The sequence below is a fragment of the Thalassophryne amazonica genome, chromosome 8 (genome assembly GCF_902500255.1).
Source record: "Thalassophryne amazonica chromosome 8, fThaAma1.1, whole genome shotgun sequence".
Taxonomy (NCBI): domain Eukaryota; kingdom Metazoa; phylum Chordata; class Actinopteri; order Batrachoidiformes; family Batrachoididae; genus Thalassophryne; species Thalassophryne amazonica.
In genome coordinates, this window is record NC_047110.1 from 48,973,940 (window position 1) to 48,999,125 (window position 25,186).

At 41.1% G+C, this 25,186-nt stretch overlaps 1 protein-coding gene across 2 annotated transcripts in view; it reads left to right on the forward strand.

Moving 5' to 3' along the window:
* Window positions 1–18,546: 18,546 nt before the first annotated feature.
* The window catches only part of dhtkd1 (dehydrogenase E1 and transketolase domain containing 1), a 72,920-nt gene continuing 66,280 nt past the window's right edge, over window positions 18,547–25,186 (forward strand). The window contains exon 1 of one of the 2 annotated variants that reach the window (XM_034176159.1): window positions 18,547–18,810. In XM_034176159.1, coding sequence (XP_034032050.1) covers window positions 18,639–18,810 — 172 coding nt within the window. In that variant the 5' untranslated portion in view covers window positions 18,547–18,638. The remainder of the gene's footprint in view (window positions 18,811–25,186) is intronic. The other variant, XM_034176160.1, reaches the window with a different exon arrangement.

Below are 25,186 nucleotides of genomic sequence, written 5' to 3' on the forward strand. Positions count from 1 at the left end.
TCTTTAATGTGGCAGTCAAATGACAATGTTGGATCAAAGATCACGCAAAGATTCTGACAAAGGTCAGACTGCTGACCTTGTTTGTTTACATGTTCTTTCCCCAAATGAAATCACTGCTTTCTATCCATATGGCTAATACACCTGCCATGTTCAATCAAAACTGATGATAAACTGAGACCAGTACTACGACCTCAGCATGGATACCTTTCACCTTTAGGTTTTGTCACCACTTAATCCACATATAACATACTGTTCCAGATGATGGAAGAAGCAAGTTCTGTGTAGGCCCTGATGCCCTTCGGTGCCTGTGCTTACCTCTGGATTCTGTAGTAGGAAGCAGATGAGTCTATGAATACCTCTGGACAGAACACAGGTTACTTTCCCAAACAAAGCTGGTACTCATTTACAGCCGGGTGAACAACACAGATGAAGTGTCTTGCCCACGAACACAAATGGGTAATGTGACTGCTCTGATGGTGAGTAATAACTTTTATTTAGCTGTATTGCTGGAGATGTATGCTGTTGCGATTGCCAAGGGTTTAACGTTTACATTTATTATTTAGACATGTCAAGTGTAGCGGCTCTCACCAGGGCTGGACTGGGGAAATTTTTCAGGCTGGGCATTTTTAACCAAGACCAGGCCACCACCAGGTATCGAAGGGGAAAAAAATTAAGCCTGCTGTGACATAGTAGAGAAGCTTGAATCTTCGACTGGACTGGGTTGCTTGACGTGAGGACGTTTCACTTCAACTCGCAGAAGCTTCCTCAGCTAAAGGGTGATTCTTAGACTACGGGCACTTATGTCCTTTGATCATATTGTATGAAAAACAGAAAAAGGGAAATTTCACACTTTTATAGTTATCTTTACAATGAAAGTGTGTTAAGAAATTTGTTCTAGTAGTCTATAATGACTTTTTCACCTTTTTTCAGCATCATTGTATGCAAATATTGCCGTTTTGTGCTTGTCCCACACCCAGACTTTTGATCTTCAATGATAATGAATGGTAAAGAAACGTTTTTTCTAATGTTTTAAAATATCTCTGAATAAAATATCAGTAAAATAATCAAAACATAATTGGGGTATTCAATGTCATACAACTGTTGTGATTTTTTTAAACAAAATGTAGTTGTCCCACACTATTGCCGTAATTTCCACCACAACACTGTAATGTCCCTTAACAGTTTGTATGAAAGATTGTTTGGGTGGTTTCTATGGAGATAAACAGTGACATCAGAGCACATGTATATAGCGCCAAATCACAACAAACAGTTGCCCCAGTGCGCTTTATATTGTAAGGTAATGGTGTGGTGGAAATTACATTTACAAGGCCAATAGTGCCCGTAGTTAAAGAATCACCCTAAAATTCTTGCTCTGGAAGTCTGACTTCTGTCTGACTCTTGTAGAGAAGAATAAAACAGAAGCCAACAAAAGCTGGAGTTTTATACCTAACCAGACCCCTCCTACTGAGAGGCAGACTGCTATAGGCTAGTGACTAAACAATAGCTCTAATTAGCAACTATTGTGCTCTAGTTAGCACACCTAATGACAGGACAGCTGTCCCTCTAATGATGGGATGGATGCCTTTCTGATGGCTCCCTTGGTGACGTGAATGACTCATTACCATGAACAAAAGACTGAAATTCCCTTGACCTGAGTACCCCATTGTAAACAGGGGATAAAGTGTGTCTCAGCCTGCTGTGACAGCGTTTGTTTTTTTTTGTTTTGTTTTGTTTTTTTGGTCCCTTAACCGATCATTGTGCACCAGGAGACACATACATTTTAACACTATAAGAAGCATTATGAAAAGTTCTCCCGAAATACAGTTATCATAGGCTTATCAAAAGTACGATCTATTGACAGTAGATCACATTACTTTTTAGACATAATAAGCCGTCATTTCATTCAGCCTTGTTACTTAAATTTAGAAATAGAAATTATATAAAAACATTTGTTATATAAATACTGTAGGCTATACTATAAATAATATTACTTGTGTGATACAATTCATCATATAAAGCAAGAAATGGCTGGATGACTGGACCAATGACTGGATACAAAGGCTGAACTTTTGGAACTGCAATACACAAAAAGGCCACAAGATGGAGACAGTTGTCTATCTCACTACAAGCTACAAGTAACATCAAGGATTTCTTTTATTACCAATTTGTGTTGCTAATCAACTTAGAGAATGACTCTCAATTTAAAGTAAACTGTTAGGTATGTGAAATTATGCCAGGACTTGGAAAGAATAGGATTTGTTTCATCCATTTAGAGTATAAAATAAAAAGGGATGATTCACATAATAATAGAAGTTCAACAGTTAACACTTCAGACCAGAAGATCAGAATGTCTCTCTCACACACAGATGTCTGATTTATGAACAAGTTAGGTTGCTGTTCATCAGTTAATAGCTGAAGTTAACCTTCACTTACCGTCATGGCCGTAGTGGTCCCCCGCCTCGTCCACCTGTTGAACAACTTCTCCGCCACTTGCTGAGGCTGCCGCAGATGTGGATGCTCCACGTCCACGCGAAGCAAACATGTCTGTTATTTTAAGACATTTTGCAGCATCTGCCTGAAGGGCTACTCTCTTCTGATCCCTGGCTCTTTCAGCACCACCTTTCCTCTTCTTGCCACCATCCATATCGCTCGTTATCGCTCTGTCTGGCACTGGCGTACTGTGTAGCCCAACCAAGGCCCTAGATGGAGGGGTAATTGGCCTGCCCCTCACGTCATTGGTCCAGGCCACAATCAATCATGACTAACGGGCTGATCTACCAGTTTATGCACCAATAGGAGGGTTTATATACCGGTATCCACCTATAGCATTATGTTTTAAATTATTATTATATATTATACTTCATAAAAAAAAAAAAAAAAAAATCCGCAGGCCAGTAGGCCATCAGGCCAGCGGGCAAATGCCAGGTGTGCAATACTATCAGTCCAGCGGTAGTTCTCACTCCCCTCGGGATGTGAACTCACAATCTCCGGCATGCGAGGCAGACTCTCCAACCGGAAGGCTAAAAACCCTGGCCCCGTATTTATAAAGCATCTTGAGGCTAAAAATAGCTCTGTGATATCATTTTAAGAAGAATTCATAGTAACATATATATGAAAGCTAGAGTGATGACTCCTGATACAGCTAAAGTAATGCTGCCCTGCTTATTTGGGGGCACAGCCACCATTACCAAAGAGGGAAAAAGACACGAAGTACCCAGATGTGTAATTGTGTGTGTGTTGAGTGAATGTGGAGGCCAGAAAGAAAAAAAAGAACAAAGACATAAAATAAAAACCCAAGACAGACACAGCTGTTTGCCCTCTTTGGTAATGGCACAGCATGCTCCTTGCTGGCACATGGCCATGCATGAGTCCTCACTCTAGCTTTCATATATGTAACTCTATGGGGGAAAAAAATCTTAATTCCTCATATTCTAAGGCATTTCTTAGAATTTTCCCTTGGTAAGGTAAAAGTTATTCACATCGTAGGCCTGAATAGAGCTCCTAAGGTGCCAAACTTAAGAGAAGGGAGGAGGACTTTAAAGATGCCTAAGAGTGTCTTAAACAGAGAAGACAGGAAGGAAAGATATCTGTATGTTGAATGGCAGTGTTTCAGTAACACCGGCTTGATCGTGCAGGGATAATGTATGTGGTTGACCTCATCAGGAATGAGCTTACTTTTCCCTCCAGCGCAGTAACATAATGCCTGAGAACGTCATCACAACATTGATGTCTGGCTACAGGAAAAATGTAATTTGCATGTAAATTCTATAACATTCAGACAGTTGATATCAAAATAAGTGATGTCAGCAGTCAGAGCCTAACTGGTAGCCCACAGCATTCACCTATTTGAGAGGAATTTTGCTTGTGTGCTGCAATCTCCGATCTCACTTTGGGTTGCAGCATGTACCAGCGCTTCTCACACTCGTGGCTTGTGTGCACAAGGAAAGGGAACTACGCATTGATTTGTTGGACAATACACTCCCAAGTCTGCCTTGTCCATTGTGCCGTGATGCCAGGACTAGAGCTGGGTATCGATTCAAATTTCAAGATTCGATTCAGAATCAGTTATTTCAGTTCGATTCAATTTGATTTAATCCAATCCGTTAGCAATTTGGGTTAGTATTTTTAAAACCATTTTTGAGCTGTTACCTAATTGTCTAGTTAAACAACATAATAATACTAGTATTATATTGACATTTGGCAGCAAATTAATGAAGTATTGGTAGTTGATAATGATGGCTATAAGACCGATGCCATGGACCAATCCCCCTCCCAGAATGATAGAGTAGTATTTTTATTTTACAAACATGCAGAAGGGCAGCCAAAAGACTGCACCAGACATACCTGGTTTATTGCCCATGGCACAGGTACATTTCTACACAATTCCATGTTTTGGCCTGATGCCTCGTTTCTTTTGGCTTTAAAGAAAGGCTCTAACAAAGATATAAAAAAAATACTACAGCTTTACTTCACAAAATTTGGCCCTCAAAATGCAGGCGATAGTACGGAAGGAAGCTTATTGCATAACAAATTAGACCACTGATCTCGTAATTATGCGAAATCTAATAATTACGAGATCAGGCTATTTTTTTCCTTTTTTTGTAATCGCTTCCGTACTTCCAGTCCCCCAGTAAAGACAAGCGTGAGAATTTCTGAGTCATAATCAAAAATCAGTCTGCATAGTTGGGTTGGCTTGTTTTATGCCGGATGCCCTTCCTGACGCAACCCTCCTCATTTATCTGGGCTTGGGACCAGCACTCAGAATGTACTGGCTGCACACCCCACGTGGCTGAGTGGCTGGGTGAAGACAATGAAGAAGAGGAGGAGAACGTTTCCACAACAGCGGGAGAAGAAGGAAACTAGAAGGGTGGAAATGAGAGTGGGGACTTTGAATGTTGGTAGTATGACTGGTAAAGGGAGAGAGTTGGCTGATGGAGAGGAGAAAGGTTGACATATTGTGTGTGCAAGAGACCGAGTGGAAGGGAAGTAAGAGCAGGAGCATCGGCGGTGGGTACAAGTTGTACCATGGTGAGGACAGGAAGAGAAATGGTGTTGGGTCATTTTAAAGTATGCTAAAGTGTGTTGGAGGTTAAGCGAGTGTCTGACAGGGTGATGAGTGTGAAGTTGGAAATTGAAGGGGTGATGATGAATATGAATATATATGCCCCACACGTAGGTTGTGAGATGGAGAAAGAAGATTTTTGGAGTGTGTTAGATGAGGTGGTGGAGAGTGTGCCCAAGCATGAAAGAGTGGTGATAGGAGCGGACTTCAATGGGCATGTTGGTGAAGGGAACAGAGGTGATGAGGAAGTAATGGGTAGATATGGTATCAAGGACAGGAATGGGGAAGGACAGATGGTAGTTGATTTTGCAAAAATGATGGAAATGGCTGTGGTGAATACCTGCTTTAAGAAAAGGAAGGAGCACAGGGTAACATATAAGAGTGGAGGAAGGTGCACACAGGTGGACTACATTCTTTATAGGAGATGCAAGCTAAAAGAAATCAGACTGTAAGGTGGTGGCAGGAGAGAGTGCCGTTAGACAGCATAGCATGGTTGTCTGTAGGATGACTTTAGAGTATCTATCCAGATTGTTTAATAAAATCTTGGAAAGTGAGAGGATGCCTGAGGAGTGGATACGAAGTGTGGTGGTTCCTATTTTCAAGAACAAGGGTGATGTGCAGAGCTGCAGTAACTCCAGAGGCATAAAGTTGACCAGCCACAGCATGAAGTTATGGGAGAGAGTAGTAGAAGGAAGGCTTAGAAAACAGGTGAAGATCTGTGAGCAGCAATATGGTTTCATGCCGAGAAAGAGCACTACAGATGCAATGTTTACTCTGAGAATACTGTTGAAGTACAGAGAAGGCCAGAAAGAATTGTGTGTTTGTGGACTTAGAAAAAACCCAGACCTCCCGATCCACACACACCTCCCCCAGCTCCTCCGGGGGAACCCCAAGGCGTTCCCAAGCCAGCCGAGAGATGTAGTCCCTCCAGCGTGTCCTGGGTCTTCCCCGGGGCCTCCTCCCAATGGGACGTGCCCGGAACACCTCTCCAGCGAGGCGTCCAGGGGGCATCCGGAAAAGATGCCCGAGCCACCTCAACGGACTCCTTTTGATGTGGAGGAGCAGCGGCTCGACTCCGAGCTCCTCCCGAGTGACCAAGCTCCTCACCCTATCTCTAACGGAGCGCCCAGCCACCCTGCGGAGGAAACTCATCTCGGTCGCATGTACTCGTGATCTCATTCTTTCAGTCATGAGCCAAATCTCATGACCATAGGTGAGGATCGGAACGTAGATTGATCGGTAAATCGAGAGCTTTGCCCCCCTACTCAGCTCTCTCTTCACCACGACGGTCCGATACAGCGACCGCATCACTGCAGATGCTGCACCGATCCGTCTATCGATCTCACGCTCCATCCGTCCCTCACTCATGAACAAGACCCCGGGGTCTATATATACATATATATATATATATATATATATATATATATATATATATATATATATAAAATCATTGGTTGTTTGGATCAGAAATTTCAGTTAAATATATCATATAGCAGACAAACACAGTGAAATTTGAGAAGTGAAATTAAGTTTATAGGATTTACAGAAAGTGTGTGTGTAGCAAGGTGAAGTCCAGATTGAAAAGATGTTCCTGCTAGCTTGGCTAGTGGGGAATTCCCCTTTGGCTAAGCTGGTAGAGTTTTGGTCTTCAGTTCGAGCAGTCCGGTGTTCCAATCCCACCACTGCCCCGGCCACAAAGACAGGTCCTCCGGTCACGTGCAATAATTCTTTAAACTAAATTAGGCAGATGCATAAATTTGGGCACCCCAACAGAAAAAATACATCAATATTTAGAAGATCCTCCTTTTTGCAGAAATAACAGCTTCTAAATGCTTCTTATAGCTTCCAATGAGTGTCTGGATTGTGGCTCGAGGTATTTTTGACCTTTCTTCTTGACAAAACATCTCAGGTTTGTTGGTTTCCATGCATGGACAGACCGCTTAAATTCACACTACAGATTTTCAATAATATTCAGGTCTGGGGGCTGAGATCGTCATTTCAGAACATTGTACTTGTTCCTCTGCATGAATGCCTCAGTAGATTTTGAGCAGTGTTTAGGGTCATTGTCTTGTTGAAAGATCCAGCCCCGGCCCAACTTCAACTTTGTCACTGATTCATGAACATTGTTCTCAAGAATTTGCTGATATTGACTGGAATCCATGTGACCCTCAACTTTAATAAGATTCCCAGTACCTGCACTGGCCACACAGCCCCACAATATGATGGAACCACCTCCAAATTTTACTGTAGGTAGCAAATGTTTTTTGGAATGCTGTGTTCTTTTGCAGCCATGCATACCACCCCTTGTTATGTCCAAATAACTAAATTTTAGTTTCATCAGTCCATAACACCTTATTCTAAAATGAAGCTGGCTTGTCCAAATGTGCTTTAGCATACCTTAAGCGACTCTGTTTGTTGAGTGTACACAGAAAAGGCTTCCTCTGCATTACAGCTTCATACAGCATCTCTTTGTGCAAAGTGTGCTGAATAGCTGAACGATGCACAGATACACTATGGGCAGCAGGATCATGTTGTAGGTCTTTGGAGCAGGTCTGTGGGTTAACTATGACTGTTCTCACCATCCTTTGCTTCAGCTTATCTGAGATTTTTCTTGGCCTGCAACTTCGGGCCTTAACTAGTACTGTGCCTGTGGTCTTCCATTTCCTCATTATGTTCCTCAGAGTGGAAACTGACAGCTGAAATCTCTGAGATAGCTTTTTGTATCCTTTCCCTAAACCATGATGTTGAACAATCTTTGTTTTCAGGTAATTTGAGAGTTGTTTAGAGGCTCCCATGTTGCCACTCATTAGAAGAGATGCAAATGGCCACCTTAAATACCCTTTCGCATGATTGGATTCACCTGTGTAAGGAGGTCAAGGGTCAATGAGTTTACCAAACCAATTTTGTGTTCCAGTAATTAGTGCTAAATGTATTCAAATCAATAAAATGACAACGGTACCCAAATTTATGCACCTGCCTAATTTTGTTTAAATAATTATTGCACACTTTCTGTAAATACTACAACCCCTGGCAAAAATTATGGAATCACCGGCCTCTGAGGATGTTCATTCAGTTGTTTAATTTTGTAGAAAAAAAGCAGATCACAGACATGACACAAAACTAAAGTCATTACAAACGGCAACTTTCTGGCTTTAAGAAACACTATAAGAAATGAAGAAAAAAGATTGTGGCAGTCAGTATCGGTTACTGTTTTAGACCAAGCAGAGGAAAAAAATATGGACTCACTCAATTCTGAGGAATAAATTATGGAATCACCCTGTAAATTTTCATCCCCAAAACTAACACCTGCATCAAATCAGATCTGCTTGTTAGTCTGCATCTAAAAAGGAGTGATCACACCTTGGAGAGCTGTTGCACCAAGTGGACTGACATGAATCATGGCTCCAACACGAGAGATGTCAATTGAAACAAAGGAGAGGATTATCAAACTCTTAAAAGAGGGTAAATCATCACGCAATGTTGCAAAAGATGTTGGTTGTTCACAGTCAGCTGTGTCTAAACTCTGGACCAAATACAAACAACATGGGAAGGTTGTTAAAGGCAAATATACTGCTAGACCAAGGAAGACATCAAAGCGTCAAGACAGAAAACTTAAAGCAATATGTCTCAAAAATCGAAAATGCACAACAAAACAAATAAGGAACGAATGGGAGGAAACTGGAGTCAACGTCTGTGACCGAACTGTAAGAAACCACCTAAAGGAAATGGGATTTACATACAGAAAAGCTAAACGAAATGTTGTGTGGGCCGCTGAAGAGGAGGTATTGCTGGCCCACCACCACCAGATGGCGCCCTGCTTGAAGTGCGGGCTTCAAGCACCAGAGGGCATCATAGCAACCAGGAGTGACAGCTGTTACTCGTCATCAGCATCAGCTGTCACTCATCCACCTCATCACCACCACCTTAAAGGCCGGACTGCAACTCCACCTCCCTGCCGAGAAATCAACTACCAATCAGGTAATTTTCTCTGCTGACTCAAAACATTGAGTAATAATCTGAACTTCTTTGCAGCCGTTTTCCTGTGGTGTGTCCTTATCTGTGGGATTGGCGTTTGGTGTGATCAGCGACGGCTTCGCTTCACACCCCATCCAGATAAGTGGTTAGACAGGAGCTGCACGAGTGTGTGATTGGAGGTGGAGGTTCTCCCTCCTTACTGAATACAGACTGTGGGATTACTGAGTCATCAGGACTGTCTCTGTTCTCTGCCAGCAGTACCGGGTCTGACTGCTGAAGACAGCGGCCACCTGGGGCACAGGGCTTGGCGGCTCCGGTGTTCTTCAGCTCCGTTGGCAGTGGAAGCTGTGTGGATCCGGCTCTTCTCTCGCCAGGCGTCTTCTATCGTCGAGCCTGCCCACACGTCACCTGGTGTATGATTGACAGTCACTATATTGTTATCGTCTGTACGTCGTTGTGTGATTCACAACATTAAATTGTTACTTTTGGCTTATCCATTGTCCGTTCATTTACACCCCCTGTTGTGGGTCCGTGTCACGACACTTTCACAACACGAAAGCCATCATTAACACCTAAACAGAAAAAAAAAACAAGGTTACAATGGGCTAAGGAAAAGAAATCGTGGACTGTGGATGACTGGATGAAAGTCATATTCAGTGATGAATCTCGAATCTGCATTGGGCAAGGTGATGATGCTGGAACTTTTGTTTGGTGCCGTTCCAATGAGATTTATAAAGATGACTGCCTGAAGAGAACATGTAAATTTCCACAGTCATTGATGATATGGGGCTGCATGTCAGGTAAAGGCACTGGGGAGATGGCTGTCATTACATCATCAATAAATGCACAAGTTTACGTTGATATTTTGGACACTTTTCTTATCCCATCAATTGAAAGGATGTTTGGGGATGATGAAAACATTTTTCAAGATGATAATGCATCTTGCCATAGAGCAAAAACTGTGAAAACATTCCTTGCAAGAAGACACATAGGGTCAATATCATGGCCTGCAAATAGTCCTGGATCTTAATCCAATTGAAAATCTTTGGTGGAAGTTGAAGAAAATGGTCCATGACAAGGCTCCAACCTGCAAAGCTGATCTGACAGCAATCAGAGAAAGTTGGAGCCAGATTGATGAAGAGTACTGTTTGTCACTCATTAAGTCCATGCCTCAGAGACTGCAAGCTGTTATAAAAGCCAGAGGTGGTGCAACAAAATACTAGTGATGTGTTGGAGCGTTCTTTTGTTTTTCATGATTCCATAATTTTTTCCTCAGAATTGAGTGATTCCATATTTTTTCCCTCTGCTTGGTCTAAAAAAGTAACCGTTACTGACTGCCACAATTTTTTTCCTGATTTCTTATAGTGTTTCTTAAAGCCAGAAAGTTGCCATTTGAAATGACTTTAGTTTTGTGTCATGTCTGTGATCTGCTTTTTTTCTACAAAATTAAACAACTGAATGAACATCCTCCGAGGCCGGTGATTCCATAATTTTTGCCAGGGGTTGTAGAAACTTCATTTCACTTCTCAAATATAATTGTGTTCATCTGCTATATGATATATTTAACTGAAATTTTTGATCCAGACAACCAATGATTTATAAAGGAAAATCATGAAAATTATCAGGGGTGCCCAAACTTTTGCATACAACTCTGTGTGTGTGTGTGTGTATCTTTGGATGTCTGAATCTGTGGGAATTAAAACGGGAATCGACCCTCACATCAGGGTAAATGTGAGGCATTACTTGTAAAGTGCTTTGAGCGTCTGATGCAGATGGAAAAGCGCTATATAAATGCAGTCCATTGATTTAAAGTCGTTGAATCAATCTTTTCAACCCAGCACTACCCGGGACCCAATTTCCATCTTAAAACTCTTTTATTCTCCTCCATGAGCTGTTCCAACAGCAGGCACTCCTCTTCTGTTGGGCTTTCTAGCCTTCCAGTGTTTATCACACAGGTGCTATATGATTATCAAATGAATGCTGTGCTTTAATCATAATATCTACCTGCTGTTTCCTAGAGAAATATAACATAAGAAACAGATGCAGGAACTTCTGGCCAAGAGAGTTGAGTTGAAGACAGACCATAGGGCATGAGCCATTGCTTCTTGCATGAAGGACAACTTAATAGCTACAATGGCATCCCAGGAATTTAGAAACTCAAGAAGATCAAAGTTTGAAATACAAGAAGAAAAGATGAGAAATGCAGGACAGTACCAGGATGTCGACATGCATGACAAAGATACACATGAGCCTGAGGATGATTCAAAACCAAAGCCAGATCCACTAAGAGTAGGCAAAATCATACTAAAAACAACGTGAAGCCCCCACGACCTCCCGTGAAATATGCAGACTTAATTAAATTGGCAGAACAGTTACAGTTGTACCAGCTGAGCTAAAACCCAAGATTGTGAAAAAGGATGAAAGGCCTCACACTGCTGAGGAGATAAGGGAGCTGGAGCTGGAACGCAAGGCAAAAAGGTGGGACAAAGACAGACACCCTCAACAGAGAGAGAGAGGGGGAGCTGGACAGCAAGTGTCATTCTCTCTTTAATCCAATAAAAAAAAAAAGAAGGTACATCAGAGAAGGAGCAGAAACATTTGAAACCACAATGGAGTTCTGCAGAAAAGTCCAGTCTGCCTTGTTTGTCAGGAAACAAATCACATTTAACACCAAAGTGAACAATGGCAATCTTCTTCTCAGGCTTATGTTTTTGGTGGAGATCAGCCCAAGATACCTCACGGTGATAAAGACAGATCCCAGATGAATATGTCAAAACTCTCCTGGTCTCAATTACAAAATCCGTTTAAAAGCAGCATTCCTTTTGGTTTCAGCCAAACGAGGGCCCCAAGCCCTCATTTAGCCACAGACCCACCACATCAACTCACCTTGGCCTCAAAAAAGAGAGCGTACCTCAAGGAAGACTTACAGCTATTTCATCCATGAATCATAATGGAGCCAGACAGGGGCCCATTCCACATCCGGGCATGCAGCACAGACCAGGGGCCTCATGTACAAAGGTTGTGTACGCACAACATTGCATACGTCCTTCTCCACGCTAACGTTCAGATGTATCAAAAGTGAAATGACAGTGGAAATATGCAGTGCCCCACACCAAGTTCATGGCTGGCATACGAACGTTTCTACAGCTATTGTTCCTCTGGTAACACGTATCGTAGAGATGATGCTGGGGAACTGTTAATGTGAAAACAAGAAGTCACTAGCGTGATGTGCACATCAGTCAGTAAATACTTTATTTGTTTAATTGTCCTGAATGGAAACCAGCACAATGCATATTTGGGCATGTGTGCATTCAAATATCTATTTGTTTTTGTGTGTGTTTTGCTGGTGAAACCAGAGCTACAACTCCCTGATAAGCCCCTGATTGTCTCCCTGTGCTCAGTATTTGTCAATAAAAGCACGTGTAAAGTTGTGAATGTCACACACTATCAGCCACGGTGCACGTTAGCATTTATTAATAGTGTGGTTCATTTAAATGGTGTAATGTTTTCTTTCATTCTTGACCCAAAATATATAAGCATGGCAAATGTCAGCTTGATGTCAGATCGAAGGCATATACACACACACACACATACACCTTTTTTTGTTGTTGTTTTTACTTCAGTGTGTGCACGCTGCTCTGAGTCTACAGCATTTACAGCCTTCCACACACTCCGACTCCCTTTTTTCATTTCATATTTATCCTGGTTGACAGGGCACCAAATAAAATACCCCTGGTTGTCTCCACCTTCATTTACTAGTACCTGAAGCTCACACTTGTAAAAATTTCTTGTTTTTGTTGAATGATCGTACAGAGAGGGGAAGTAAAAAAAAAAAAGAGCTGTGCAGTGGCTGATAGTGTGTGACAATTCACAACTTCATGCATGCGTTAATTGACAAATACTGAACACAGGGAGACAATTGGGGGCCTAGCTGTTAAGAAGCTCTGCAGCTCTAGTTTCACCATCAAGAAAAAATAATAACAAAAACATATTTGAATATGCACATGCCCAAATGTGCCTGTGCTGGTTTTCGTTCTGAACAATTAAACAAATAAACTACATTAAAACTCGCATATATTGGATTCAGGTGGACCAGCAAATCTTGTTGCTGGTCGTTTCATTATCGTCACAGTCAGTTTTGTATAAAACGGACAAAATCTGTTACGTATAAAATGGAAAAAAAAATCTATTATATGTATGTGACTGTTTAGTTACAGTCAGGAGGTGCTGAATGATCTATGGGGAATCCTGAATCGGGACCAGCTTCATTTAATGACTGAGTCAAAACTTCATCTGAAAAAAATAAGCGCCAGATATATGTGCATTAAACAGATTACATTTAGACTAGTCATTTTTTTTTCCTATGTCTGCTCCGGATTTAGATTATTCTGTTCCACACAGCTGGGATGGCTCGGCTCAAAGTTGACTGGCACTCTCCTGACCGATGGGCGAGCTCCTGCTGGAATGCCCCTGCTCACGTCAGATTGCACCATTTGCAAGGTTCTCTAACAACGCTAACGCAACCACTGTTAATGCCATTTTACGCATCACTTTGCGCATGCTTTTATATCCACCCATATAACTGCAAACATGTGAGTGTGTTACTGGTTCATAAGTGTGTCTCTGATGTGCACATCACCCTGATGACTTCATGTTTTCACACTGTTAACAGTTTCCCAGCATCACCTCTGTGTGTTGCCAATGGAACAAAAGCTGTAGAAAAGTGTTCATGCCAACCGTTAACTCGGCGTGGGCCACCGCACATTTCCACGGTCATTTCACTTCTAATACATCTGAACGTTAGCGTGGAGAAGGACGTACTCCACGTTTTTGTGTGTATGCAACCTTTGTACATGAGGCCCCTGGAATGCAACACAGACCAATGAACAGACCAGCAGGTAAGAACAAAAATGATATTGTCTTAAAAATGCTTTGTGTGATGTTTATCTTCAATGTAACATTGTGTAATACTACTCTGTGCAGCATTTTTAAAGATAAAGATCAACTTTATTTGTCCTGAAGGAAATTATTTTGCCACAGTACAGAAACAGTAAACAATAAATAGTTAAATACTCAATTACAGAAAGTGTTCATAGTTAAATAGAAAAAAACCCAACTAGAATCCAAGTATGAAACGCAGCAGTTCCACCTCGGATCTGCTGTGGCGACCCAGCGTGAAAACAAGGGAGCAGACGAAGGGACTTATTTACTTCTGGTCTGATATCTGAACAGAAGCTCCTCATATAGGACAAAAAAATAATGCAATGCTAAAATACCTTCGGCCGTATGAGCATAACTATAGGAAATGGAATGTGACCTTTTGACCTCTTAAAATAGGTCAAGGCTAGCCATCTTTGCACTCGAACCAAGGTCTGTGCCCCAAGAATGTTACCTGTGAATTTGAAGACCGTGGCAGTAACAGGACTGGACTTATGTTGAGCACAGACAGATGGACGTAAAGCCTTCGCAATACCTGATGGCTGTATTTTGGCCTTGGGTAAAAATAATTTGGAGTGCATCCTGTGGGTGGGGGAGGCATAACTCTGAACTATAACATGACTGGCTGAAACTTCACAGTGAGGAGGAAATTGTTGGCTAATATTTCAGTTCTTACACACATCCCCCCCCACCAAATAAAAGTACATTCAGCCCAATACATTATGTAACATGCAGCCAATGTCTATTTAGTGAAACAAAAAAATTCATACATAACGCCACAGTATCAGCAAGCAAATGTCTTAAGATAATGAGCACAAGCAGTTGCATTATTTACTTTTTTTTGGGGGGGGGGGGGGTTGATAGAGGTGCATTGAGACAATAACAATTGTGCAGACTGTTCCGAGTAAGGAAATGTGTGAACCTAGTATTTGCTTTTTGACATTAGAATATAGGATACTAATGACCCTGGTACAGCCCCTTGCTCAACAAAATGAGAATTGTTGGAAAGACTAGGATACAACATAAAATTGAAATGGTAACAGTGAATAATCTGGGACTCAATAACAGTTATCAACATGTTTATTGACCAACCATATAAAAACATTTTTCATGTATGCCTCTGCATATAAAAGCAGTAATTTCAGCAATAGTGTTTTTTATGCTGTTTCGTGACCTTGTATGTTTAATGTTTTTACTTTATATTTAAAAAATTGTTTGTTGTTTTTTGTATTTACATTGTTTATACAAGCTCACTCTATGGTAGACGAAGGCACAATATGTATATGTCGCGGACATGAATGAACGAAGCTCTTCGTCTACCATCTGTTTTTACGACAATGTTGTCCGGTTTGTGGCTTTTTCCCCACTGCTAAAAGATGTTTTAGGGCACAACTTATTTACCTCAAGGCAGACGTGGAGGCCAGCAGAAGCCTAAAGTCCCACATTACCGAGCCTGGGTTTGAGTTTCAGCATCAGGTGAATAAAACAGCAGAGTGTTCATGCATCGCAGGTCAAGGCAGATCTCCAGGTGGGTACATTTTGTTAATTATAATGTATGAACTAATGTGACAGAATACATGTGAGCCTTCATTAAAATAAACTCTTAAGACAAATTTTTACATCCCTTCAGGTCCAGTTGACAGTGATGTGTCTTGTCTGCAGCTGGTTATCTGGACACCAACTGAGCACCTGGAGTTGGGCATTTCATTTGACAAATTCTTTACAGACACATGAAATGCCTGCAGAATTTCTACTTTTCACATCTGCTTCCAACATTAGTGGATGAATTTGCTGCAAAGAAGTTTCTGCTCTGCCCCATATATTTGAATCTCTTAAAAATGCAGTCATCACTTAACAGGTGTAATGTGTGTTACAGACAACAAAAGAGCACTGTACAAAGGAAAATAAAGGATGGAAAGAAGACACTTTCAGTTGCTTATTTTTTTTATTGTTACAAGGAAAACAGTGTTTTTCATACATTTAAAGGTAACGGACAATTCATAGACACAATGTGCAAAATTCATAGACAAAAAAAAAAGAAAAAAAAAAGAGACCATTCATAGACATAATGTGCAAAATTCACAGACAAAAAAAAAAGAAAAAAAAAAAGACCATTCATAGACACCAAAGCTATAAAATTAAATTTACTGATCAAATGTATTAAAGGAAGTGTGAAGATGTCAGCTCAAACTTCTGAGAGATCACACCTCTGTTAAAGACAGTGTCACATATAAAAAGAGCTGCCATCTGCCATAAAGTAGTCCACAGTCATCACCTGGCCATCACCTGTGACAGCTGTGACCAGTGGAATCATCTCAAGTGTGACACCAGTATTTCCAGATATACATACCACAGAGCCAATATGTACAATATATACCTCCTCATCCACATCCTGCACCAAGAAGGCACTGATGTCATCTTCACCTCCAGATTCTTACGAGAGGGAGAGTGCAACACAAGGCCTACAGACGTCTTCACAAAAAGATCCTTTTACTGATGTCTTGCTGTCAGACCAGAACATCAATAAAATGAGTAATAAAGTGCTGTGTTTTGATAAAGTGCTATATTTTGGTTTTGGTTATCTGTTACATATTGAACAATTAATGGTTCTTCATATGTCCATGAATGGTCCTTGATCGTCTATGAATGGTCTCTTTTTTGTGCATCTAGGAATGGTCCGTAAACCCATTTTCAAGTTCAATACTTAACTGTGTTATTTGATACGACTGCTGGGCCCAGGTTCCTATTTCTCTCGGGGCATGGCTTTCAACCAAAGCTTCGTCCTTCCAATGTTCTTGGCATCATTTTTAGGGAAGAGGTAGTAGCTTCTCTTGATCCCTATTACCTTGTCTCTGCCTGACTGGTTCTCACAGCCAGGGGCTTTGCACCATTTTCCACTATAGCTCTATGGTGAGCTCTTTGAATGTGATAAACTGCTGGTGCCACTGGCTTCAGGCCTATGAAAAAACAGAAACAAATATGCATATGACAGGTATTTAACAGACTAGCTTTTGCAGGGATGGAAAACTGTCCCGATCTAGAGATTGGCAACATAAAATTTCAGTTTAATTCTTTGGGTATTATAGCATAAATCAACTTCAGCTCCAAGGGACAAAAATAGTTAAACACACCTATCTCTGCTTTGAGAAGCCCAAAATGAAAATGCAAGCATCATTGGTGGTGCCAGTACTTCAGAACAAGACTGCAGGTGAGTGGGTCAGGGTGACAGTGAAACGTCTGTGCAAACTGGCCACAAAAATGAGAATACTAAACCCATAATGCTGAAGAACAGTCTGCTAGGCCTCAATTTTGTGATTTAAATTTATGGGATGACTGAAAGAAAAAAAAAAAAAAAAAAAAAAAAATCAGCTAGAGAGCGATATTGGACAACGCTAAAAAAATTGCCCATGTAAACAAACCTTTCCGTGAGGTTTTTTTTTTCATTTCATAAGCACGTAAACAGTTTTAAAAGACATAAAATGTTAGGAGAGAAAATAACACGGCGCATCAATATACTTCAGATCAGAAAGCGAAAGAGAGTTCCAAGGCTGTACAAAGAGAGAGAATAAAATGTAAATGTAAAATAAAATGTCAAATTAACACAAGAACATTATATCCCGCCCCAAATCATATTTACACATGCACATACCTGCTCGTGAAAGTTTTCCAGCTGAAAGCCCTGAAAGAGGACTGTATACAGAGCTCTCTGCAGCTCTCAGCACCTTATTATAATACTACTACTAATAATGATGCGTTATATTTATATAGCGCTTCACACTTTACAAAACAGAGAAAATAACAAAGACCAAAGCAACTTTATTATAGAAAGATTAAAAAATAAAATCAAAGCTTCACTATGACCTCTCCAAGATGGCGGCAGCATTTCTTGCTCCTCAGCAGCCAATGCGGCCACTCTCACGAGCACCACTAGCTTAGCTGCTTATGGCAAGCTAAAAGTGGACGCTCTCATAATGGCCGAACAACTGTCCAGTTTCTGGGTGTTCTGTTAGTACGCGCCCGAGGCCGACGTGATTGATGAATTACTGCGCAAAAAGTAGTTCCCAGATAATTGATAATGAGTATGTCTCATCTACATTCATTCTAAAATTTACCAGAAATAAAATTATAAAGATAACTTAAGTTTTAAGAGTGGCCGTAATAAATATTTAAGAAACTTAAAGTTTATGAGCAACTTCACCTGTTACTGCTCAAGCACTTTGCAAACACTGACACTATGGAGTTTCATGCGGAAAAGTTCAGAAAGATACAATTGGAATGGTTTGATTACCATTTACAGTCGGCGATGAAAGACTCGGGTGTTAACTTCGTGTTAAAGTCAGAACAAGAAGCTGCACTGAAAGAGATCTATCTGGGAAGAGACACATTCGGGGTGTTGTTGTTCCAACGACAGCGGCACGCTGAGCAGAGTGGAGAAAGTAATCCGATGAGCTCAATCTCAAGCTATCCCACAATGCCAAAATAACAGCGATGTCGGACCAATGACAGCGGCATTCCGAGCAGGGTGACTTCCAGTGCATGACCTCACAGGCTCCTCCCACCGGGACCTCTGTTCGGAGCGTCATGGCGGCCTCGTCGGTTGTCAGTTCCGTGAATCGCTGTTATCTCTAAGATTATAGCTGTTGCTTTAAGTCGCTTTAAAACCATGTCGGCTATATTTTTGCTTAAAACCTCGGTGAGCCGACTGCCACCGAGTGTCTGCCGGCATGTTGTCGGCTGCCGTTACCACACGGAGAAAGGTGTGTACGGATACCGACCCAAACCCAGAAAGCGGATCCATAAATTTGAGAGCGACCGCCTCGCTGCGCTGAACCAAGGTCAGTCCGTGTGGACACAAAACGCCATCACACCTTTTCTTTCCTCCTGCCCCGAATGTCTTCTGAATCTTTTTTTTTGTCCTTCCTAAATTTTTGTTTGGCATTTCGAGATACAGAAATAAACAAGTATATAAATGCAGACAATTGATACAAAATAGAACACATAAACATCAGAGTAACAAGTTTCACAATACACCTTACGGTGCAATGGGACCTGGAGTAGTAAAATTTAGCCCACCGGCCTACCTCCAGTAGTCTATTGTTGTTTGATCTATTACTGGCATAATTTTTAACATTTGTATTTTTATATTTGCAGTTTTTTTTTCCTTCTTTCACTTTTGATACTCTGTGTGCTTCTTACCCTGTATCCTGCTGCACAATGCTACTACAACCCCTGGCAATAATTATGGAATCACTGGCCTCGGAGGATGTTCATTCAGTTATTTAATTTTGTAGAAAAAAAGCAGATCACAGGCATGACACAAAACTAAAGTAATTTCAAATGGCAGCTTTCTGGCTTTAAGAAACACTATAAGAAATCAGGCAAAATAATTGTGGCAGTCAGTAACAGTTACTTTTTTAGACCAAGCAGAGGGAAAAAAATATGGAATCACTCAATTCTGAGGAAAAAATTATGGAATCACTCTGTAAATTTTCATCCCCAAAACTAACACCTGCATCAAATCAGATCTGCTCGTTAGGCTGCATCTAAAAAGGAGTGATCACACCTTGGAGAGCTGTTGCACTAAGTGGACTGACATGAATCATGCCTCCAACACGAGAGATGTCAATTGAAACAAAGGAGAGGATTATCAAACTCTTAAAAGAGGGTAAATCATCACGCAATGTTGCAAAAGATGTTGGTTGTTCACAGCTGTGTCTAAACTCTAGACCAAATACAAACAACATGGGAAGGTTGTTAAAGGCAAACATACTGGTAGACCAAGGAAGACATCAAAGCGTCAAGACAGAAAACTTAAAGCAATATGTCTCAAAAATCGAAAATGCACAACAAAACAAATGAACGAATGGGAGGAAACTGGAGTCAACGCCTGTGACCGAACTGTAAGAAACCCTGGGCTCGACAATAGCACTGGTCCGATGGCCCGGCGGCCTTTTTTACATGTTCCGGGCCACCACGGGCCAGTGAAGTTCATATTTCACTGGTCCGTATGGGCCAGTAAGAATTAAAATCGCTTTGGGCAGATTTATTAGTCTAATGCCGCGTTCACACCGGGCGCGATCAGATGCTACAAATTCGCGGGGGTCGCGTGGCAACGGACGCGCCTCCTTCACCCGGTGTGTCGCTCTGCTTTTGCTGCGAAAATTCGCCCCGGTGCGTCATCAAATAGGAGGAGCTTCCATTCAGCTCGCTGGCTCCGGTTGTCAGTCAAGTTAACATGACGGACCTTGATCACACGGAGCGAGTTGTTGTGGAAAGGTGACAAACGTCATGAGACGTTCCCAATTCAGGCAGTATCATTATTTGCTGCAGGAGCTGCGTCTGGATGATGGCTGCTTTCAGCGGCCCTTCTGCCTCTGCAGGACCCAACTTGAGGACCAACTGTCCCGTTCACGCGCGCACATGTAAACAATTAAAAAAAAAGAAAAAGAAACTCCGCTCCCGCTGCTGTGGGGCTGCTGCTCCTCCAAAAACTCTTGTCATAGTTGTGAAATAAAGGACAAAAGAGACATACGTCCTGCTCACAGGCTGCTACCAGAGACAGGACATGTTGCACCACTTCGCAATGTTGGGAACATTGCCGAAGTGCAGACAAACTTCGTCTGCAGGCGCATCTTCTGATGTGGCGCAAATTTCGCTTCAACATCGACGCGTCATTTTCACTTAAGCAAGATCGAGCGCAGTGAATATTATGAATTTCTTGAAACCTCCTGCCCCTGGGCAGAAACCAGGAAAGCAAAGGAAAGAACAGCTATCACCCTCAAAACAAGCACAGAAGAGGAAGGCTGCTGATGCTGAATATGAGAAGAAAAGGGTGAGGAAAACTTGGCAAACTTCCTGGAAGAAAAGACGGCCATAGCTGGAGCGTGATGAGGAGAGTGAGGTTGTCTTCTGTGGAACTTGTAGGGCCATGCCAGAATATGCTAACAAGTAAGTATAAATATACCATGTCCTGGTAGACAATGTGGTATGATTTCATACGCCAGTTTAAAAGTCTAATCAGTATGCCCTTGTGGAAACCCCACGGTGACAACATTAGCAAGGGAACTTGGTTTATGAAATTTAACATATTAATTTTGTAAATGATCAAGAAATAAATTAATTTTTGTATTAATGTCTGAGTGTTGAAAAAATTCCTATCAGTTACCTACCGACATTTTTTTCAAAGTTTACTCACTTTAAGGTTTTTATCATGTAGTATAAGAATTTTGTGTTTGTTTTCAAGTGTTTTTACATTAAGGAAACCCAATTCTAATGTCTGAGTGTTGATTTAAAAAATTCTTATCAGTTACCCCCCGGTTCGGCACAGGCGTGAAAGTATGGGCCAGTGATATTTTCATCCGGGCCAGTAACTTTCAGATTCTACTGGCCCTGTGGGCCAGTGCATAAATTGCCTTATTGTCAAGCCCTGAAACCGCCTAAAGGAAATGGGATTTACATACAGAAAAGCTAAACGAAAGCCATCATTAACACCTAAACAGAAAAAAACAAGGTTACAATGGGCTAAGGAAAAGCAATCGTGGACTGTGGATGACTGGATGAAAGTCATATTCAGTGATGAATCTCGAATCTGCATTGGGCAAGTTGATGATGCTGGAACTTTTGTTTGGTGCCATTCCAGTGAGATTTATAAAGATGACTGCCTGAAGAGAACATGTAAATTTCCACAGTCATTGATGATATGGGGCTGCATGTCAGGTAAAGGCACTGGGGAGATGGCTGTCATTACATCATCAATAAATGCACAAGTTTACGTTGATATTTTGGACACTTTTCTTATCCCATCAATTGAAAGGATGTTAGGGATGATGAAATCATGTTTCAAGATGATAATGCATCTTGCCATAGAGCAAAAACTGTGAAAACATTCCTTGCAAAAAGACACATATGGTCAATGTCATGGCCTGCAAATAGTCCGGATCTTAATCCAATTGAAAATCTTTGGTGGAAGTTGAAGAAAATGGTCCATGACAAGGCTCCAACCTACAAAGCTGGTCTAGCAACAGCAATCAGAGAAAGTTGGATCCAGATTGATGAAGAGTACTGTTTGTCACTCATTAAGTCCATGCCTCAGAGACTGCAAGCTGTTATAAAAGCCAGAGGTGGTGCAACAACATACTAGTGATGTGTTGGAGCATTCTTTTGTTTTTCATATATACCAACACAGTGCAGAGTAGCTGCCTAAACTCTGTAAGTGAGATAGAGTATCTCGTCAATAGTTTTACATCCTCATTGAAGACAACTTTGGATGCTGTAGCTCCTCTGAAAAAGAGAGCTTTAAATCAGAAGTGCCTGACTCCGTGGTATAACTCACAAACTCGCAGCTTAAAGCAGATAACCCGTAAGTTGGAGAGGAAATGGCGTCTCACTAATTTAGAAGATCTTCACTTAGCCTGGAAAAAGAGTCTGTTGCTCTATAAAAAAGCCCTCCGTAAAGCTAGGACATCTTACTGGTCATCACTAATTGAAGAAAATAAGAACAACCCCAGGTTTCTTTTCAGCACTGTAGCCAGGCTGACAAAGAGTCAGAGCTCTATTGAGCCGAGTATTCCTTTAACTTTAACTAGTAATGACTTCATGACTTTCTTTGCTAATAAAATTTTAACTATTAGAGAAAAAATTACTCATAACCATCCCAAAGACGTATCGTTATCTTTGGCTGCTTTCAGTGATGCCGGTATTTGGTTAGACTCTTTCTCTCAGATTGTTCTGTCTGAGTTATTTTCATTAGTTACTTCATCCAAACCATCAACATGTCTATTAGACCCCATTCCTACCAGGCTGCTCAAGGAAGCCCTACCATTATTTAATGCTTCAATCTTAAATATGATCAATCTATCTTTATTAGTTGGCTATGTACCACAGGCTTTTAAGGTGGCAGTAATTAAATCATTACTTAAAAAGCCATCACTTGACCCAGCTATCTTAGCTAATTATAGGCCAATCTCCAACCTTCCTTTTCTCAAAAATTCTTGAAAGGGTAGTTGTAAAACAGCTAACTGATCATCTGCAGAGGAATGGTCTATTTGAAGAGTTTCAGTCAGGTTTCAGAATTCATGATAGTACATAAACAGTATTAGTGAAGGTTACAAATGATCTTCTTATGGCCTCAGACAGTGGACTCATCTCTGTGCTCGTTCTGTTAGACCTCAGTGCTGCTTTTGATACTGTTGACCATAAAATTTTATTACAGAGATTAGAGCATGCCATAGGTATTAAAGGCACTGCTCTGCGGTGGTTTGAATCATATTTATCTAATGGATTACAATTTGTTCATGTAAATGGGGAATCTTCTTCACAGACTAAAGTTAATTATGGAGTTCCACAAGGTTCTGTGCTACGACCAATTTTATTCACTTTAAACATGTTTCCCTTAGGCAGTATTATTAGACGGCATTGCTTAAATTTTCATTGTTACGCAGATGATACCCAGCTTTATCTAGCCATGAAGCCAGAGGACACACACCAATTAGCTAAACTGCAGGATTGTCTTACAGACATAATGACATGGATGACCTCTAATTTCCTGCTTTTAAACTCAGATAAAACTGAAGTTATTGTACTTGGCCCCACAAATCTTAGAAACATGGTGTCTAACCAGATCCTTACTCTGGATGGCATTACCCTGACCTCTAGTAATACTGTGAGAAATCTTGGAGTCATTTTTGATCAGGATATGTCATTCAAAGCGCATATTAAACAAATATGTAGGACTGCTTTTTTGCATTTACGCAATATCTCTAAAATTAGAAAGGTCTTGTCTCAGAGTGATGCTGAAAAACTAATTCATGCATTTATTTCCTCTAGGCTGGACTATTGTAATTCATTATTATCAGGTTGTCCTAAAAGTTCCCTGAAAAGCCTTCAGTTAATTCAAAATGTTGCAGCTAGAGTACTAACAGGGACTAGAAGGAGAGAGCATATCTCACCCATATTGGCCTCTCTTCGTTGGCTTCCTGTTAATTCTAGAATAGAATTTAAAATTCTTCTTCTTACTTATAAGGTTTTGAATAATCAGGTCCCATCTTATCTTAGGGACCTCATAGTACCATATCACCCCAATAGAGCTCTTTGGACTGCATTGGTGTGGATGGAGTTTCATCAGTTGACTTCCTGTTCCGGAGCACAGCGGTGTTCTGCTGTATCTGTTAGCTGTTTGAACTGAGCTGTTTGAGTTCTTTGAATTAACAGTCTTTTTCAAGACTTTTTTACTTTTTTACTTTTTCACCGTGCTGCAACGCCTAAGGAAGACCTCTAACGGTCGAAGCATCGCGACGGAGCTCTTTTATCAGCTGGCCTTCATCAGCGTTGGCAGGCTAACTAGCTTGCTAACGCTTTCGTTTTTATTTTTGTTTTATTTTTTAGCACTGTTGTCGTGCTGCTCCACAGCTTGCCTAGTGGATTTTTATTTTATTTTAGCACTGTTGTCGTGTGTTACCTGTGCTGCTCCACAGCCTGTCCAGTGGATTTTTATTTTATTTTTTAGCACTGTTGTCGTGCGTTACCTGTGCTGCTCCACAGCCTGTTCAGTGGATTTTTATTTTATTTTTTAGCACTGTTGTCGTGTGTTACCTGTGCTGCTCCACAGCCTGTTCAGTGGATTTTTATTTTATTTTTTAGCACTGTTGTCGTGTGTTACCTGTGCTGCTCCACAGCCTGTTCAGTGGATTTTTATTTTATTTTTTAGCACTGTTGTCATGTGTTACCTGTGCTGCTCCACAGCCTGTTCAGTGGATTTTTATTTTATTTTTTAGCACTGTTGTCGTGTGTTACCTGTGCTGCTCCACAGCCTGTTCAGTGGATTTTTATTTTATTTTTTAGCACTGTTGTCATGTGTTACCTGTGCTGCTCCACAGCCTGTTCAGTGGATTTTTATTTTATTTTTTAGCACTGTTGTCGTGTGTTACCTGTGCTGCTCCACAGCCTGTTCAGTGGATTTTTATTTTATTTTAGTGCTGTTGTCGTGCGTTGCCTGTGCTGCTCCACAGCCTGTCCAGTGGATTTTTATTTTATTTTTAGCACTGTTGTCGTGCGTTACCTGTTCTGCTCCACAGCCTGTTCAGTGGATTTTTATTTTATTTTTTAGCACTGTTGTCGTGCGTTACCTGTGCTGTTCCACAGCCTGTCCAGTGGATTTTTATTTTATTTTTTACCACTGTTGTCGTGTGTTACCTGTGCTGCTCCACAGCCTGT